The sequence below is a fragment of the Copadichromis virginalis genome, linkage group LG2 (genome assembly GCF_057382275.1).
Source record: "Copadichromis virginalis isolate Kocher_CV1m ecotype Utaka linkage group LG2, C_Virginalis_male_GT1.1, whole genome shotgun sequence".
In the NCBI taxonomy this organism is placed as follows: Eukaryota; Metazoa; Chordata; class Actinopteri; order Cichliformes; family Cichlidae; genus Copadichromis; species Copadichromis virginalis.
Window position 1 is genome coordinate 2,797,357 of NC_140619.1, and position 18,567 is coordinate 2,815,923.

General features: G+C 43.1%; 2 protein-coding genes across 4 annotated transcripts; both read right to left on the minus strand.

Annotated features, from left to right (window-relative positions):
• Positions 1 to 1,352: 1,352 nt before the first annotated feature.
• Positions 1,353 to 7,627, minus strand: LOC146716735 (uncharacterized). Of its 3 annotated transcripts, none has more exons than XM_085467931.1 (6): positions 6,656 to 7,627; positions 6,348 to 6,407; positions 5,355 to 5,486; positions 4,059 to 4,205; positions 2,465 to 2,519; positions 1,353 to 1,848 (listed from the first exon to the last, which is right to left on the minus strand). In XM_085467931.1, exons 1-6 carry the CDS (start codon positions 6,818 to 6,820, stop codon positions 1,742 to 1,744), a joined length of 666 nt encoding a protein of 221 aa, XP_085324057.1. In that variant the 5' UTR covers positions 6,821 to 7,627; the 3' UTR covers positions 1,353 to 1,741. The 3 variants fall into 3 exon arrangements, with proteins under 3 accessions (XP_085324057.1, XP_085324048.1, XP_085324065.1); XM_085467922.1 differs by having other exon boundaries at positions 1,353 to 1,851; XM_085467939.1 differs by lacking the exon at positions 2,465 to 2,519 and having other exon boundaries at positions 1,353 to 1,851.
• A 146-nt stretch (positions 7,628 to 7,773) lies between these two features.
• On the minus strand, positions 7,774 to 17,821 carry setd7 (SET domain containing 7, histone lysine methyltransferase). The gene is made up of 8 exons (XM_085467900.1): positions 17,702 to 17,821; positions 15,394 to 15,523; positions 14,113 to 14,314; positions 13,822 to 14,011; positions 12,754 to 12,835; positions 12,541 to 12,658; positions 11,335 to 11,492; positions 7,774 to 9,074 (listed from the first exon to the last, which is right to left on the minus strand). Exons 1-8 carry the CDS (start codon positions 17,796 to 17,798, stop codon positions 8,882 to 8,884), a joined length of 1,170 nt encoding a protein of 389 aa, XP_085324026.1. The 5' UTR covers positions 17,799 to 17,821; the 3' UTR covers positions 7,774 to 8,881.
• Between the last annotated feature and the right edge of the window lie 746 nt (positions 17,822 to 18,567).

Consider the following 18,567-nt stretch of genomic DNA (forward strand, 5'->3'; position numbering starts at 1 on the left):
CTGAAACAAGATCTGTAGTTTTCCTATAACATAAAAACTGGGACTAAATACCCTGCTGATGAACACTGAGATTGTGGCATTGCAGAAGTTGCCAGGAATATAAAATGTAACAGGACCTATAGCTTAATAAATAAATTTAAATACATTTTTGTTAAGATATCGATAAATCTTGAAAAACCTTTGGCTTTTTGAAACATTTTAGATTGATGCTAATGTTCTAAGATGCCCCACAAAAATATGGCGCTATTGCTTTTCCAATTCCTAATCTTGTCTGTAATTCAGGAGCAATGACATATAAGGAATGTGCTCAGTCAGTCAAACGGGAACCTTTACGGGAAATACTGGTTAAATACTGCTTTTTATGTGTAGGGTACAATTCTGCTGGCCAATCAGATGATTAAAACAAATAAGTTAAGTATGTATCAATGTGGTGGCGGTGACGCCAGCCATCATCCACCCACGATGCATTCTTCAGATCCCCTCCCAGGTCATTAAGCCCTCACTCACACCTTTGTCTGTGTGACCATAACAACTCACAGGATGGTGGGGAGGGGGGGGACACCTGATGAAGGATTGACACCTTGGCTAGCGTGACCTAGAGATGTGAATCTGCTCTGGAACCACCTCCAAGAGGACAGTTCATCAAAGGGTTAAATACCCGGGACTCAAGTTTTAAATAGTTTTTTCTTTACAAAAAAGGGAAAATTAACTATCAGGCAAATTGTTATTGCAGACATTGCGCTGACCTTGGATTTCCCTACTTCATAGTGCGTCGCTCAGGTGTCTTAACATGTGGAGTAATGTCTACATCCGCTACTTAGATTACACATAAGCTTGTGATATAATACTAAGCATGTCTGGCAGCATTCTACAATAAATGCCATCATTCCGTCCACAAGCAGCGACGGCCCCTTTGCTGGTGTCCATAGAGTCATTTTGTGGCTTTGTGTCAGTTTGTGCATGTCTGACCACAGCTGGTACACTAGAGACACACAGTAAATGAAAACACCACTTTCTCTCAGGACTTGCTGTTCACAGCCCAAGCATCTGTGGAGCCTGTCAGTGACGTGACTGGAATGGGGGGGTGGGCACTGCGTGGGTTTTAATTGTTGTGGGCTCGGCTGCTTTTTTCTGTTCGCAAAGTGTCCTTTGTTTTCATTCCAAGTCCGCCTTCACACTGGGCTCTACTGTAACTTCCTTTGGTTTACTTTTGTTCTTTAAAGATGCAAGACAGGATTGCTGTATATCTTACTGTAAATGGGCCGAAAGAAATGAATTAAATCCATTAAACTGGTGGAGAAAAAGGGAGATTCTGTGGTTTTATGTGCAATAATGTTTCAGCTCTCCAACAGTTCAGTCCAATTTGTATTTAATGCATACATATCAAATATATTAAGTCAGAGCAAAAGTCATTCACACAGCGTAAAAAGAATTAAACATGAAAGTACTGACACGACGCACACACAGGTGTTCAGGCTTTGGCAAGTTTAAATGAGTCTGACTGTGGAATTGTGAGGCCATTAACCAAAAGAAACTCCCACAGCGCAACAATTCGTGTCTCTCCAACAGATCTGTAAAAAGTCCTGTTTTTCAAGACTTGGCATCTTGAGCTTCACTTGAATTATGTAATTCCGCCTCTGCCTGTGCTCAGAAGTAAACCCATAGACTTTAGCTTTAAATATAATGAACCTGCAGTCAGAAGGAAGCAAGCAGGAGTATGAAGTCCCCAACAGGCATGGTGTCAGGTCAGTCTGCTGTATGGGGGCAGGTTGGAGGAACCCTCCTCTTCTTCTGGATGGTCTTTGTGAGTCGTTTGAGCTGGAGAGTTAAACAGCCTGTTGTCTCCTCCTGCTGGACACACATGAGAACTTCATTACAGGACTGCTGAGAGTTGGACAACAAAAAACAGAAACGCGGGCGAGACTTAGGTCCCCTGAGTTTGTGGTGCATAAAGGCGCGACTAGTTAATGGGTGGGACGTTTATTAGAAGTCTCTGGATCATAATGGTGGCCCGCTCAGCCTATGTTGTTTGGCATCAGAAAAACGATGCTGTTGTTTTGCAGATTAGATTCAAGCCCCTCCCACAATGCTTCATGTGACAAGTACAAGAAAAAAGATTAATGAATATGTTTCAGAGGAAGAGTGCTCATGCTACTTCCTTTTACCACTAGAGACCAATCAGGCACACTGCTACACAAACCTGACAGAGCAGCACACTAATGTGGATGCCCCCGTGACCTTTGAACCTGCTGCTTCATTGTACATGATTGTCTCATTCTCTGTCAGAGGCTTCATGGTGAGATTTCCTGAGTAGTGTCTGAAATTTCTTTCTTTGTTATCATTGTTTGGTGATAAAACACCAACACACACTTAACCTAAATCCACCACATTAAAATGTTATATGCTGGGTTCACCTTGATTATTGAGAAAATTTCCTAACACAGGATCCACATTTAAAGCTTACTCTGCAAAGTGCACATCTCCGTGTCCCCGCGATCACACTGAGGAACCAGGCTCTCCTGAAAACACACACACGACACATAGTGAACAAACTGAAGTGAAAACAGAACATCCAGGTGTGGCCTCGTGAGAACCCCACTGTGATTATGTCACACTGGTTAGTAAAGGGTTTTTTTAAAGACGTCACCAGCTTGGTTTTAGGAAACTGGACATGAGAACCAAGGGGTGGACCCAACTAAGAAATGAAGACACGCTGGACTTATATGGCAGCAACCTGACAACCACAACGCCCACCCTTAATCATATCTGGCCTTAATTGCCTTGTTTACTCCAACTGGAACCATCATTTTGAAAATAATCATAAGACGCGTAAGATAAGATAGGCTTTATTAGTCCCACAGTTGGGAAATTCACAGCACTTTGTAATGAGACGTTAAACTAATCAGAGAGCGCTTGCTGATATCGCACAATCAATAAACCAGCTCAAACAGCTGGGCCATTTTCCTGCAAACATTTAGGATCCGCTTCATTAGGTACGCCTGTCCAAAGCCCTTTTGATGTAAATGTATAGTGTGCTGCACTTCCCTGTTGATGCCAGAGATCAGAGCCAGACTATTTCAATCTGACACTGATGCAACGTGAACTCAAATAAGCACCCGTTATGACCAAGGTGTGGCGAAGAGAATCTCAGAAAGCACAGCCTTGTTGAACTTTGAATCAAACGGGCTAAAGCAGAAGACGCCGTTGGGTGCTGCTCCTATGAGCCGATCAGGTCACAGTGACTCACCAAAATGTTATCAACTGCGCACGGCTCCATCCTGGCTTTCAGCTGCTCCTCAGGATGCTGGTGCCACTTGTAATGGTGGAGACACTTTTGGAGACTCGTTATAAATGAAGCTGACCATGTCGTCTTTCAGTGTGCTCATCTTCTGATGGCTGCACAGCGTCACAAAGCTCATCTCAAACAGCTCAGTAACACCGAGTTCGCTGCACTCAAATCACCTCCACAGTCACCACACCTCAATCCATTACAGGGATGTGGCAGAGTGGGAGATTTGCATCAGGGATGTGCAAATGGCAAATCTATAGCAACTGCTGCAACTGTCAGTATGGACCAAAATCTGCAGCATCTAGTCTGGAAACATGCGGAGCTATGCTGGAACTAGCAAGCTGTAACTAATATTTTAGGCTAATGTTAGCAGCTCCTTAGTGAATGTGGACAATCCTACGAAAACAACCATAGGTAGCTTCTTTTTTTGTTTAAATCTGTGTGGCAAACACATTTAGTCCTGACCCGTGTCTTTGTCCAAGTATGTTTGCAACATAAAAACATTCTGCACGTGTTATTAGTTCATGTTTTTCTTTAGTTAAAAACCAGAGTCGTCTTCCTCTGAAATACACTGTTACTCATATTTTAATGTGAGGGTTATCATGTTGCTTTAATCTTAGCGTTTTCAAATGAAATCATGACTTTCAGGGTTCTTGTTCCTTACAATTACAGCACATTAGAGTAAATTTGACCTTTGTGTTTTTTGTTCATTCTAAATAAATAATTTGAGATGAAAACATGTTATGATTTTTTACTATGCTGTCCTTACCAGTCCAGTTCTGGCATCATAGCAGGCACACAAGGGGATGCTGCGACAGCCCATGTAGCCGATGACAGAGGAGAAAACCAGGCTGATGGCGCAGGTTAGCAGGATGGTGGCGTTGGCACCTTTCACCATCCGATGAAGCACAAACGTCTGTGCAGGGAGACGAACAATGTTACAGCCATGAAGTGTGTGTGTAATAAAGAAATGGGGGGAGATCAGAGTGAAATTATCTCTCTAAAACACCAGCACCGAAACAAAAAGCTGCACATTTATTTATCCCTCCATGTGTTGGACATTTTTGTTACACATTTCAGCAAACTACCCAAAAACAAAACAAAACTGGAAAGCCACAAGACATGTTTGTGTGTAATCAACTTCCATGAACTGTGGATAAGTCTGCATATATAGAGTCGTACAAAGGAGGGCATATAAAAAACATCAGGATGTGACAGACAGGCAGCACTGACGTCCCACATCCTTAGCAGCAACACCAACTCACACATCCATGCTTCATCCTAGTGTCTGCACTACTGCGAAACAGCTGGCCAGAAGTGCTGCTGATGTGAGTCAAGATCACATCAGGAGAGCGCATAGCAAGGTTTCCCTCTCCAATAGGACGCCTCTGACATTGTTGGAAGATGTGAGCTTAAAGGCATGCTAACATGAGCTGCTGGTAAATATGTAAATCATCAACCCACTCAGAGGAACAGAAAAACAACAACAACAAAAAACCCCAAACATGGAATTTGATTCGTTTGTTTGCTGAACAACATTAATGTGTCAGGACATTCAGAAAGGTTATGCTAGGTTCCTGCACAAGTAACTGTGCAGGAGATGCAGGTGACCAGTGTCACATCTAAAATAATTGGAGACCTCCGGAACATGATAAATGGACCTGTTCCTATAACACTTTCTACTCTGAGCACTCAAAGCAACTTGCCTCATTCACCCATTTGCACAAGCACTTCTTATCTAACATTCACACACATTCACACTCCGATGGATGTACTGGAGAGCAACCTGGGGTCAGTATCTTCCCAAAGGATATTTGGCATGCAGACTGGAGCAGACAGGGATTGAACGCATTTTCCTGAATGTTTCAACCACTTTACCCCTGCAGATGATCTTGAGAAGTTAAAGTTCCTGAAACTCGTTGTGTAAAAGCACCTCAAGCTGGTCATTCACAACAGCAGGACCTGTTAGTTCTTGATGAAATGCAACCAGGTCTTATTTACTACAACTGACTTCGTCAAGAAATGAGTCACTGATTAAAACAGTGATTGTGTGTGTGCAGGTTACCACTTCAGGACTGTTGTGGTGATGGAAGACCTCTTTATCCTCCTGCCCATAGGTGAGGGTCAGACAGGAGTAACTTGATATGATGATTGCAGCCAAAACAGACAGGCCTGAGGCCACCACCATCACACTCACCTGAGGACAGACACACAAGTTCAGCCAAAGAAAGAGGACTCTGTGCTTATGTGTGTACGACTACCTTTTAATGAAGCCAAGTTTGAGTTTCAAACCATTGGAGAAAGGACATTTTTAGAAAGTGAATACAGTCTGGCTGGTTCTTACAGCGCTCCAAAGAGCTGTATGAGTTTTGTATTGGTTTAGAATTAGGTGTAGGGTGGGGTATCGGTTTGTTAGAGTTCGATTAGAGAACATGTTGTCTGAAGAGGAAAATAAATTAAGTACATCATAAACTTTCTTCTTCCACACTGGACCATCTGCATCTACCTCGCCTGGTCCCTTGCATCCTTGACCATCATAATCCAAATAATTTATTTTTAGTCCAAAGCCCTGTTGATGGACTGAACAGGAACCTGCTGGTGGCAGATTTAATATGTAAACATTAGCAGGTTGGCAGGTGAGGAAAGGCCCAAATCCAAGTTTTAACCAGAGGTCCTTAAACGGTTCTTTATTGTGACAGGGCTGCTGAAGTAACACCCATCACACACTTGTATCTGTGTGAAGTTTCACTGGCTGTAGTGCTCAGAGTGCAGTGTGGGGGCCAAACATAACAATGGTGGCCAGGCATCAAATAACAGATGAGTTCAGCAAAGGTGCATGGTTGGCCTTTAATGCGAATGTGAGAGATGCACCAACACCTTAACTAAAGTACAACTCTGAATTTACTCCTCCTACTTTGCGGAATCTTTTTATTTTCTTGTTAGTTGTGTTACTTGTTATTTTTGTTTGCTTGTTTTCCAGAGAAACGGACACGGTCATTCATTCTAAAAGTCCTGCTGATGTTATCAGTCAAGAATAAATGGCAACCATCACACTGACCAGTACTGGGTTCTTCCTCTGGGAGGCAAACAGCGCCAGCACACCTGGAGAGGCCATGATCTAAAGAAAGTGACACAGTTTAAAATGCAGGGAGAAAGTCTTTAACACTGTTCACGCGGAAATCCTCCGTGTATTTCTCACGGAGAGAACGCTAGACTCGTTGCCTAAAGCTTTGGTCAAAAGAAGAAAAGTGATGACAAAACAAGGATCCTAGCGGGAGATCTAAGTGACGAAACCCGTTTAGTTTTATACCCGAACAGGCAGGTGTCCTGCGGGTTTGTGTTATACTGAATGCCCGTTAGTCTCACCAGTCCTCCCCACAGCGGCGTCCTGGTGGTACTCAGCGGAGTGTCCTTGCGAAAAACAGCGTCCATGAGCCCGCAGACCACACAGAGACCAGCACAAGCCACCTGGAGGATACCGAGGCCGAGCACGCCCTTCTGGTTAAAAATAAAGTACCTGTACCGGTCCATGTCCGGGTGCTAACCCGACGCAAAGCACCCTGAAGTCCTTCGTGTGCCAACTCTGGTCAGAAGAAAAGTGGAGCTGCTCGACGGTGGAAACCTGAAGTTACTTTGATGCTCGCAGCGGCTTTCAGAAACATGAGTCCCGCTACCGACACCTGTGTCGTTGTTCTTCTCGTCCGACGGCCCTTTTATCGGGTAAAGTGAATCTTCCGGGCACTCGACGGATCTCGATGTTGGTTCAGCAGGTAGGAAGTTTATCCATTAACCTGTGCCCGGCGGCAGGTGGAGAGCAGGAAGGGATTTCCGAGTCCAGAGTCTGGACCGTGGGCAGCCAAGCCCCACCCTCACTGCAGGTTTAACACGCACACTGTGGAAGCTCCTGACCTTAAATCCAGCCCGGTCCTTTCGGCGTGGAGTGTCCGTGCTCTCCACGGTCCAAAGACTTTCAGCCCTGCGACCGGCCCGGTCTCCTAAGCTGCACAACGATGGGCAAAACCAGGAACGAAAATGGATGGACTCTGAAAACAGCGATCCTCTCAACTGTGTGGACTTTGGAGCCACGATAATCAATTAAATCGATAAGACACGTTGCATAGAAGAAGCTAGGCTTTTCCCTGAAATAAAACTTGCTTTGGAGCCCCCAGACTTTCCCGATTTAGACAACATTTTGATCCATCTCTCATCTCTGTCAGGTTAATGGTTATTGCACAAGTAGCTTTATGGAGAAGTTTACAGAACATTGTTTTGCTGCAGTAAGAAGCTGTTCTTGTACACCGTGAGTGTGTGTTTACAGGTTATCTTTAAGATCTTGATCATGATATCTACACCTAATCCACACGAACCAAACCTTTAGGATCCAAACAGTCTTTCTATTCGTGCACCTGTATGATGTCCGGCACACGGCTCTTATTACAAGTACGCAAGTAAACTGTGAATCACACAAAGCTAGAGTCAAGGAATAAAAATATGGAAGCCAAGATTTACTTTCATGTTTACCAAGTAGCCTCCTGGACATCTGAAACCAGAGCGGTGAAAACTTGTTTTCTTCAGTGACTGTATTTGTGTTTTTGTAAACATTAAAATATTAATGATAGCGCTGTTTTGGCTGATGTGATAAATCAGGACACAGGATAATGAGCACATGGGTAAAGAGAGGATGAGAACTCGTCAATAGTCTGTCCTCATCGTTTTATAAATCAGCAGCGATGTTATGGGGGTCGTTGCTGCTACAGGAGATTCTACCAATTAAAAATTAAAACAAAAAAAGTCGAAACTTTCCATTCTTGTGTCTTAAGATGATGATGCATGCAGACTGGGTTTCCTTACCTTGTACTTTTATTTCCGAGAGCATATGCACACAGATAGTTTGGTTAGAAAAGTGAAACAAGCTCACAGGTGAGTAATGGCAGACAGTCCATTATTTTCTCCCAAAGTTCTTGGATTAGAAACGCCCTTTACAAAGCTCAGGGCGTACAGTACCTAACCACTTCAGATCTTAGAAATAAATTAGCCACTGCGATGTTTATCCTGTACGGCAAGTAAACAGATCTGTCAAGTTACACTTTATGAAATGTATAGATTGGGATACGTAAATTAGTGCAAATGAAGTGTGGGCTGAACAGTTTGCAACAGATGACACAAAGACTGTGGGGTCCAAATAGTGGTGTTTGGAGGGGAGCTCTGTTAGGTAAACAGCAGCTAGAAGACACATACAGCGAGTGAGGATTCAGACAGTGGAAACTGAAGGAAGTCATCATTGCACAGAAATCTTGACTTGAATGAGGGTGTGTGTGATGAAGAGGATGTCAGACAGAGCGGCGCCTCCAGCCACAGATGTGTCTCCTCTAATATCATTTGGTTTCTTGCATAGTTCTTGTGTTTCTTTGGCCTGAGAGAGGCCTCCAATCATCCTGAATTGCTCAAGTAGTATTCCATTTGAATACTAAACTTGGTAACTTTGCAAATATTTCTCTAATATCAATTGCCACAATGCTCCAGCAGTCTTGTAAGGTGGTAGCACAGGTAGAGGGGAACGTTTCCATTGTCCAGAGGTATTCATCTGCAATCTCACTGTCCAGTAGGAGCCCCTCCTCTCTGCTCAAACGCCTCTAGCTCTCGCTTGTACCAATCAGGAGCCTCCGGGCCATTTTTTCCAGTTGGCTGGTGATCGTAACCGTAGGCAACCGTTAGCTCCTCATCTTTTTGCACAGCCCTCAAGGTTCGGATGCACTTGATTGGCCCAAAACGAGGATGGACAAACCTGTGCAAACCCAGGATAAACACAAATGCACAAAGTCAGGCAAGAAACACTACTTTGTGATTTCATTGTGAGATATGCTACAGTGACGTCTGTCATGGTACCACAAGTTAGATGCTTAGTATATTACTGGGTCTCGGGGCAAATCTTTGGAACATTTTTGGTGTAGGAAAGGTGATATGAGACAGGGCCGGAGGCAGGATGTACCATGGACTGGTCCTATTAGAATCACCCACTGCCCTAAGTGGCAGTGACTGAAAGTGTTGTTTAAAATAGTTAACTAAAGTTAACTAAAGTAAACAGGTGCCTGAATTTATTCTCAAAGCATCTAACTTTGTGTTTTAGAGACTTCTACATTGTACTCTCAGATGGTGCAGCAGGCTAACGCAGGCTAACACAAGGATAGAATACACGGAGCTTCCACATGAATGGTACAACGGTTATTTTATTGAATGGGATGGCAAACAATGCTCTAAGCACCTGCTCCTGGAAAGAAACCTTGCTGGTTTACAAAGACGAACACGTAAATAAATAAATGTGTGCATGATGAGAGTAATGATGGTTGATTGATGACCCTGAACTCAGTGTTTACTCTACACAGATGAGATATAAGCTGCTAATGCTAATATTTGCTTATAAAAACAACTACTGGTTTAACTTTAAAACTTGACAGTGCTCACATGCTAAGTTAGCTTTTTGTCATTTGAAGCTTAGTAAAATAAAATAATCAAATCACTACATGTCGCTAGTTCAATGAGCTCTTAGCTCAGGCTTTCCTGAGCAGCTGTATCGTTTGTCATCTTTGTACAAGTGTGGCCAACTACACAGAATAACTGCAACCTGTGTCAAGAGGTATATATGAATATAGCATTAGCCTCCTTACACTGACTAGCCCCCCAAAAAAACCAAAACCAAAGAATCCACTGCTGGTGCTGATGTGATATTTTCCATAACAACATTAATGGGACCATTGCTGTTAGGGGGTTAAAGCGGGGTACATGTACTTTTTTCTCTCTTGATCTTTAACTTGCTGTTACTGGAAGGGGAATAACCACATGCAAATCAGGTGTTCACTGTCCAGGCTATGGCTCACTGTTCACCTACCGACAGCTGAAAACGGCTCCAGCCCCACTATACGACACTGTGTGTTATTAAGACAGCATGACCACTGAACTGTTCAAACTGTCTCCGTGGTTCTCAGTTCTGACAGGTGGGGCACAAGTTACCTGGCAGAAAAGTCGCGCTGAACTAACTTTTACGGCAGAACAAAGAAATTTATAATTAATTAGGATTAATAATATGCACATCTGCTGAAAGCTGCAGCCGTGTGTCCATAAGAAGAAGAAGAAGAAGTGCACTGAAAAGCGTGAACACGTGGTCGGGTCTGTCGTGCATCGTTTACAGTGGTGCCGAAAACCAGGACTGGGTCACGAGAGACCCGACCACGTGTTCACATTTTCAGTATACTTCTTATTGCAGCTGTCCACTAACACACTGGGCTGCAGCTTTTGTGCTACAGCCTACACACATCAACAACAACAGGACCCAGTTCATTCAGTTTTAAGCCAGCGAGGCATGATTGGGGATTGGCGTGATCGGCTTGATCAGGTGTGCCCGTCTCCCCTGCAGCTGCAGACCATGCCCCAGCACAGCTCTGCAGTCAGAAACAGGCTCACTGCAGCCACTAAGAGTGAAGAGTATTAAACTCTCACTGAATTATATGTTTTCATCTCTGTGAACAAGTTTCTGGATTTCTTTTCTTTAATAAAACTAAGACTGAACTTTATTTTTCCATGTTTGGCAATGTTCACGTTCTATTTAACTTGTTGCGTTTTTGAAGAAGTGCTGCAGACTAATGAAGCAGTCTAGTGACAAAAGCCTCAAATAGTTAAATGAAAGTTGTTTGTTTAAAACAAAAATTACTGAAGGATTCATTGTGAATGACTTTGTTATCTAAATAAAGTTGCAGCTTTCTGTCACTGTTTTGCTTCGATGGGGCGTGAATGTGTGGGGAATGATGAAAAGGTTTGAGAACCACTGATCTAGCTGAGGAAAAACAGTTCTATTAAAAATAATTCCCTTCTGTATAACTCATCAAAGATTGCTTGATGTCTTCGGGAGCAGTAACAACATTGGTGGTGCATGACTACAGAAAGTCTTCAGCTGGTCTGAGTGAGGTTATTTCTGTTCAATTTGTAATCACATCAGGCTTCTTTTTTTTAAATGTCAGACTCTGCTGGTCAACCTGTCAGCTTATACTCACGGGTCATATTTGCAGTTGGGGATGAAAGAGTGGTTTGCTTTATGACCCAGAGACGCGCAGTATCTGTCCGTCTGGCCAAATGGCTGAGGGACGTCAATCACGGTATCCTCATCGAGTGAAATTGTGTTTCCATTCAGTGCCCAGTCCCTGCTGTCCACCTGATGAGTCACGGATAAAAACACAAAGAAAACACAAGCGCATTTAATGGGGATAATTCTACAGGGTGGGCCATTCATATGGATACAGCGTAACAACATGGGAATGGTTGGTGGTATTAAAGTCCTGTTTGTGGCACATTAGTATATGTGAGGGGCAAACTCCTCAAGATGGGCGGTGACCATGGTGGCCATTTAGAAGTCGGCCATCTTGGATACAACTTTTGTTTCTTCAATAGGAAGAGGGTCATGTGACACATCAAACTTATTGGTAATGTCACAAGAACAACAATGGTGTGCTTGGTTTCAATGTAACTTTATTCTTTCATGAGTTATTTACAAGTTTCTCTTTGTTCACAGCCATTGACATGTCGAAGAGGTTAACACGTGAGGATCGAAATTGTGTTGATATCTGGTGAACGCATTAACCGGGTCATTGCAGCAGATTTCAATGCAAGACCCCCTACGAGACCACCCATCTCCCATGCTGCAGTCAGCAAACTGCTTGCTCGTGAAACTGGTTCAGTGTTGGATTTGCAAAAATGTGGACACATCAGTAGCTGTCCTAGCTTCATTCAGCAAGAGCCCACAGCGTAGCACTCGCCGCATGTCACTGGAGAGTGGCATTAGTCGAACGTCCCTTCGGCGGATATCAGCTACTCACAAATGGCACCCTTACAAACTCCAGCTACTGCAGCATCTCAGCGAGGATGACCCAGATCGGCCACAGAATTTGCAGAATGGGCAAAACAAAAACTGGAACAGGACCCTCAGTTCACGCAGAAGATTTTGTTCAGTGATGAGACAAACTTCTATGTGAATGGTGTTAACAAACAAAACCACCGCTATTGGTCTGACACTAACCCACACTGGATGGATCCCTCCAAGACTGTTGGAACAACAAAAGTGATGGTTTGGTGTGGTATATGGGGCACAACGATAGTGGGTCCATTCTTCATCAATGGAAACCTCAAGGCCACTGGATATTTGAAACTGCTACATGATGACTCTTAATGACCTTGGTGCGTTGTTTGTGGTCTGTGTTTCATACCTCAGAGTGGGTGATGCGTACTCCATTGTAAAAAGCCATCACAGTGTTGGCCTCAGCATCTGTCTTGGCGAAAAGTCCCTGTCCTGCTCCTCTGATTGTAGAGTCTGCCACAAACACTCTGACAAACAGAGGCAGGGGTAAGACAATGAAATACTGACCACGAATTCAAGAGGAACAATGTGATTGGTCAGGATTCCTATAAAACGTATCTACCTTTGGCTCTCATAAGGATCTGGAAGCAGAGTATGGGTGGCGATACAGGTGGATGTGGATTTGTCATACGAGTACACAGGACCTGTAAAAGAAGATTGTCAGATTAGTGGGATTCTTTAACCACAGGCCTTTCTCCATGAAATACAAGTGGAACCATATTAACCAGGGCCAGAGGAAATGACACGAGCATGGGTGGTGGACAGCACATGCAAGGCAGCATTGGTTAATGAGTGAAATGTAAAAAAACAAACTTCAATTAGAATGATACCAAAGTGACAGTAATTCCTCTACATATATCTCAGAACTGTTCAGTCACATTAGCCAGCTTAAATAAACGGTTGCATCCATGGCTCCTGCTGGCTTTCGGCTCTTGAAACTAGCCTAAATATTAATAGTCGTTGTGTCTCACGTTTCTGGACACTGACCAGCTGAGAGAGGAGCAGCACTTAGTGATGATGTGAAGAAGTTAGTGTATAACTTAAAGCAGTTTTAATAAATCCTTTAGAACTTTAAGGGGAAGCTTTCAAGAACATAAGATCAGCTCTTGTAGGTTTTAACACAGTTTCACAATTTGGCTCAACCGAAAACTTTCATATTAGCATCCATGGACCGTGAACTTGGTTATATGTTAATCTTCTTAAACCTGGTAGGAGCAGAAAGTAAAGCTGTCCAGGCAGAGTGCAGCAAAATGCAAAGGAGAGACTTTCACACAGGAAGTACAAATTATGAAATGGGATGTTTTAGTCTGGTCCATTTGTCAAGCTGCAAGCTATTAAACTGCTAAACAATTTAACAGCTTGCCCGTGCACATGATTGAGGTTTCTATCATTACGTTTCCAGTATATTACATTGCACTGAAACAATCCATGTCATCATGCATTATACCATAACACAGTTTCTTGATAATAAATGTATTATTATTTATTCACATCTATTAACGCTTTAGCCTTTTGCATCTTGAAAATCCAACATAATCAATTTTAGGAAAAGGGCAATTTCTTATTAAATGCATCAACTCCTGAACAAAAGTCTCGACAAACAAATGTGGACGTTGGCATCACTCCTTACTATTGGGGCTGATTTCGAAGCGTGGTCTCCCAGTCTGGTTGGAGATGACAGCAGCAAGTTGGGCCTCAATGAGCTCCCCATCCACAAAGCTTCCATATAGAGCCGTTCGACCGTCAGGGTAGATATACGCTACAGAGTCACCAGTCATTTCCCCGTCCTCGTTTACCTCCCCAAACACACAGCCTCTGTCCTAGACGCACCACAGTACACGCCAACATGCACAATACACATGGTTAGAAATACTTCTGCTATGTTCTGTATAAGCAGAAGTTAGACAGTAAGCTGACTCACAGGGTAGTAGACCCAGCATTCCCCACAGCGGTTGTTGCCTTTGTACTGGCCCTTGAACACCAGGTGACCCTCGCCATCGAACTCCTGAGCAGGCCCATTAAGCTCTCCGTCCACATATGTCCCGTTGAGGACGCCCCCATCTTCGTAGGTGTACACTCCTTGGCCCTGCAGAGCATCATCTACATAGAACCCCTCTAAAGTGCTGTGAGAGGGAAAAGAAGGACAACTGCAATTAAGATTTTTACATTTGAAGTCTAAATTCAATCTTCAAGGTGAATAGGGCCAGACAAAGGTTATTTATGTCTCCAGTATTTCTTTCTGAGGTTTGTCTAACTGTTCCTTCTTATTCAGGACAAACTTTAATCCTGAAAAACAAAACCAGTGCTGACATTCTAAAAAGTACAACATAATATTATCATTATATCAGCCATATGATATCATTTATTAAAAAAGAACAAACAAAACTTTTTCACATTTCTGTGGTATTGTTTTGAGAGAGGTAGTGGTGGTATGGCATAAAATAACTCAATGTATACTGCACGACAATTTTAGGGGTAGTTTTAAAAGGAAATTACATCTGTGATGGTTTTGTAATTACATCGGACAGGTTTGGTCACAGGTTTTCTGGCAGCCCACAATCAGACTGTGTTGGTATATCTGCAATGGTCCCATTAATAATCTATTCCATCTACGGGGCAAGCCGCTCAGTCATGTGTTGTACTGCATGTTTGGACTTGGAGGAGGAGAGTAGTTGTTTTCTTGTTTACTTCTGATGCCGCTGCCTGTAATCCAGTAATGTTTGTAACTGTAATGCTCAAGAACTTTACTCTGTTTTTCTACTGAAAAGCACACATGCATTAACACAATATTAATAAGTAAGTCTCAAAACCTTCTATTGGCAAATACATATGTAGCTTTGGAAAGGTGCCATTACACAGCTGCAGTAACACAGATGTTCACTTATCGCACAGCACACTATCACAATACCTGCGTCTGACTGCTCCTGCAGTGTTACACTCTTCTCCTTGGAGGAAACTGACCGCTGCTCAAAGCCATGTCCTCTGCTGTCACATGCATAATCGTACTTTTCTTTTATTATTACCAATATATCCACAATAATGAGGCGTTTGTCAGATAAATGCAGAACATACATCTTTCATATCTGGCAGTGACAGCGGTCAGATATAGTAAATGTTTTTAATTCAAGTAATGTCAGATTTACGTCCCCATCAGTGATCCTAACAGATTATTTAAGTCCTTAGTTTGTTATGTTTACAGTACCTTCCATCAAAGAAGAAGAACTTGCCCTTGCCATTTTTCTCTCCATGGGTGAAATGTCCTTCAAAGCGATCACTGGACGAGTAGGTCACAGTGCAGAAACCATGGGGCTGACCATCTTCATCCAATGGACCTGAAAGTTCATGCAGACACAATGTTTCAGTGTGATGAGGATGAGTTTTTAATGAAATCAGGTTATAGAAATAGATCCCAGATAGGCCCATCCATTTGTTTTCATGGATCTACCATAAAATACTAAACAAAGCATGTTCAGCTGATTTAAACGAGTACTACAAATAAAGCCTGTAAAGGTTTCTGCTGAGGTCCTCAAGCTCCTTTCTTAAACGCCTAAAGCACTTCCTGTATCTACTGTTACATTTTAGCCACGTCCCTCATGGAGCAGCAACAAGACCCGTGGATGATTACAGAGGCACCTGGCTAAAAGGACATGTCAGTCTAGAGCTCTAATAATTTGTTTTTGGACACTTTTGCTAACAGTGACATCTCTATTTTTTACTCTCTCGGTCTACTCCAACAACTTACTTGTTAACCTCTTGCTTTAACCGTTACATCCAACCAAAACATCAGTTGTGATTTGTAAAGTATGAACCAAATGATGCCTAAAGTCTATTTAGCATAGATGGGTCATTATTTTCAAAATCCTCACAATAAACAAAGTATCCTTCAATGTTCCAGAAGTTCAGTGCAGGTTACATCAGGTGGTTTCTTCAGTGGTGCTGACATAGCTCAGCAGAAACACTTGGTCATTACACACGGCGATAGAAATTAAACCCCAACTGATACAAGGTTTGTTTTTTTGTTTCTTTAAAGACTGATACTCATATTTGGTGATTTAGTAACCCGGGTTTCTAATATCACAGGTTTTGTGATAAGATCGTGACAATGCAAATTAAAAAGCAATGACGTTGAAGAGTGCCCTCTGATGGACAAACTGCAACATCAACACTCAAAGTTGTTGAGTGCTTCTCCCATCTCTTCTTTTTATTGGATTTATAGGTTCTTATCAGCCATCGATAATCCGGCAAACAGCAAATATCATCAGCCTGCTGATAAATCAGTCAGGCTCTAATGCAATTAAACACCAAACACTGTTGTTCCTCTATGTTTAATTGCACTAAAGTTCCTTTCAAAGAAAACTCGAACAGAAGAATAATTCAATCAGTTCCCATTAGTTGTTAATGACACACGGAACCAGTTACAATATTTTACTTCAGTCAGGAAATGAAACGGCAATGCTGGCGACAAAACACCAACTAAAATCTATTTTATTGCAAAAGGAAGCATCAGTACGTCCCTGGAGTGGAAATAAAAGCTTCATTTGCACGTGCTAATCACATCACAACACTCCTGGAAATAAATAAATTCAACAATAATAACTCGACACACTTTTAACCAACCACCAAGTAACAATAACATTTCTTAATATGTGTTATGTGAGAGTTTGGTTGACAGCATATTCGTACATAATTGTTACTCACTCACAGTGAGTAGATAACTGAGATTACAGCAAATGAAACTAAGTTACAGCTGGAATATAAACGAGGCAAACAAACAGCAGCGCAACACGATACCGTTGTATTTGCAGAATTCAGTAGGCCAGACTTCCAACGTGCAAAGCAGTACTGAGTCAGGGAAACGGGTTAAACCGTTTCAACCTCTGAGGGCAGTTATTTAGTCGGGGTGGGCAGAAACCCTTTACGGCGGTGTTGGGGCTTTTTAAACCTTCTGACTTCTTACAGCGTGTCCAGTCGGTTTCCTTTGAAAGAGCACTGTGATTAGCTCTGTGAGGGCTGCGTGCTAACGGGGGCTTCGGGTCCGTAGCTTTCAGCACTGTGTGCGCCACAGCGGAGTTTTCAGCCCGGGTCTCCTAACGCGACAGCACTACTTTAGTCCGACGCAGTGAAATCTCAGTCCAGCCTCTGAACGAGGGAGAAAGAACCCGCGTGTAACGGTGGTGCTAGTTTAACAACAAAGACGCGCAGCACTACAACAAAAAGTAACATTTGGTGTCATTCTGCACTTCCTGCCCTGCTGACTAAACACAGCAGCCACGCTGGCAGCGGAGCACTAATACCCCACACACCGCCCTCACGCGCCTGACCGGCGGATCTCCTTGTCAAACAGAGGGCCTGGCGCTGCGAGCTCCCGAGCAGGCCCGCCGACAGATCCACTCATGAAGATTTGTTTAAAGACAATCGACACCACTCAGCCAAAGCGCTGAGAATACCTTCTCCACGGTGCAAATGCAGTCGTTCACGCGTACACGGCACGAATGGCAGAGGTTACGTACCTTCTACAACCTCTTCTACATTTTCATCGTCGCTGTCCATGCTGCAGGAGACCGCTGTGACCGCACCACGGCTTCGACTGCTTTTCCTGCCACCCATGTGGCGTCGTTTGGGGACGGTAACATGACAACCGGGGACACCTTTTTTCACATGCCACACGTTTCGTGGGCATTTCATTATATTTGCACGGAAATATAGCGTGTTTAAAACTAGTAGGTTATTATTAAAAATAAGAAATCTCAACGAGCTTACTTTAATAAAAAAAATCATAAGAGTAAATAAACTGACAGTGCACTTAGATCCCCCCAGTAGAGCCAACATTTACATAAAGAATTTCTGTAAACATTTAATGGCATTTCTTAGCCGTCGCTGCTCAAAGTGGGGTTTTCTACAAAATAACCATTATAGCTATAAGGTCACATTTTCTTCTTCTTTCTGCACTAAGAAGAAGAAAAGGCCATCTCACCCTAACCTTTTCTGTCACACCAGCGTGTCCTCCATTACTACATCTATGAACGTCCTGTGTGGTCTTCCTCTTTTCCTTGTGCCGGGCGACTTCATTGTCAACATGCATGTGCAAACTTGCTCAGCTTCATCTCCAAAGCAGTCCACCTGAGCTGTCCCTCTGATGTGGTCATTTCTAATGTTGTCAGTGCCGGTCACTCCCAGGGGAAAAGCCCCTTCAGCTCTGCCACCTGCCTTTTTGTCAGTGGCATCACTTCCAAACCAAACATCATAACAGGTCCTACTGCCATTTTGTAAATCCACCCATTCACTCTTACTCCTATCCTTCTGTAACAATCTCTCCATCACCTCTCTATAAAATGCCTCTTTACATGGTTGACTCCTGGTATTTCAACCATTCCTC

What these genes read in the sequence shown, in the direction of transcription:
- setd7 (XM_085467900.1), bottom strand. Translation starts at nt 17,798, where the DNA reads ATGGGTGGCAGGAAAAGCAGTCGAAGCCGTGGTGCGGTCACAGCGGTC. An exon ending in TGTAGAAGAGGTTGTAGAAG is followed by an intron (nt 15,524 to 17,701) that starts GTACGTAACCTC and finishes ATGAACTTTCAG; the next exon opens with GTCCATTGGATGAAGATGGT. An exon ending in CCCAACTGCAAATATGACCC is followed by an intron (nt 9,075 to 11,334) that starts GTGAGTATAAGC and finishes GGGTTTGCACAG; the next exon opens with GTTTGTCCATCCTCGTTTTG.
- LOC146716735 (XM_085467922.1), bottom strand. Translation starts at nt 6,820, where the DNA reads ATGGACCGGTACAGGTACTTTATTTTTAACCAGAAGGGCGTGCTCGGC. An exon ending in ATGATGCCAGAACTGGACTG is followed by an intron (nt 2,520 to 4,058) that starts GTAAGGACAGCA and finishes GTGTGTTTTCAG; the next exon opens with GAGAGCCTGGTTCCTCAGTG. An exon ending in GGAGATGTGCACTTTGCAGA is followed by an intron (nt 1,852 to 2,464) that starts GTAAGCTTTAAA and finishes ATGTGTGTCCAG; the next exon opens with CAGGAGGAGACAACAGGCTG.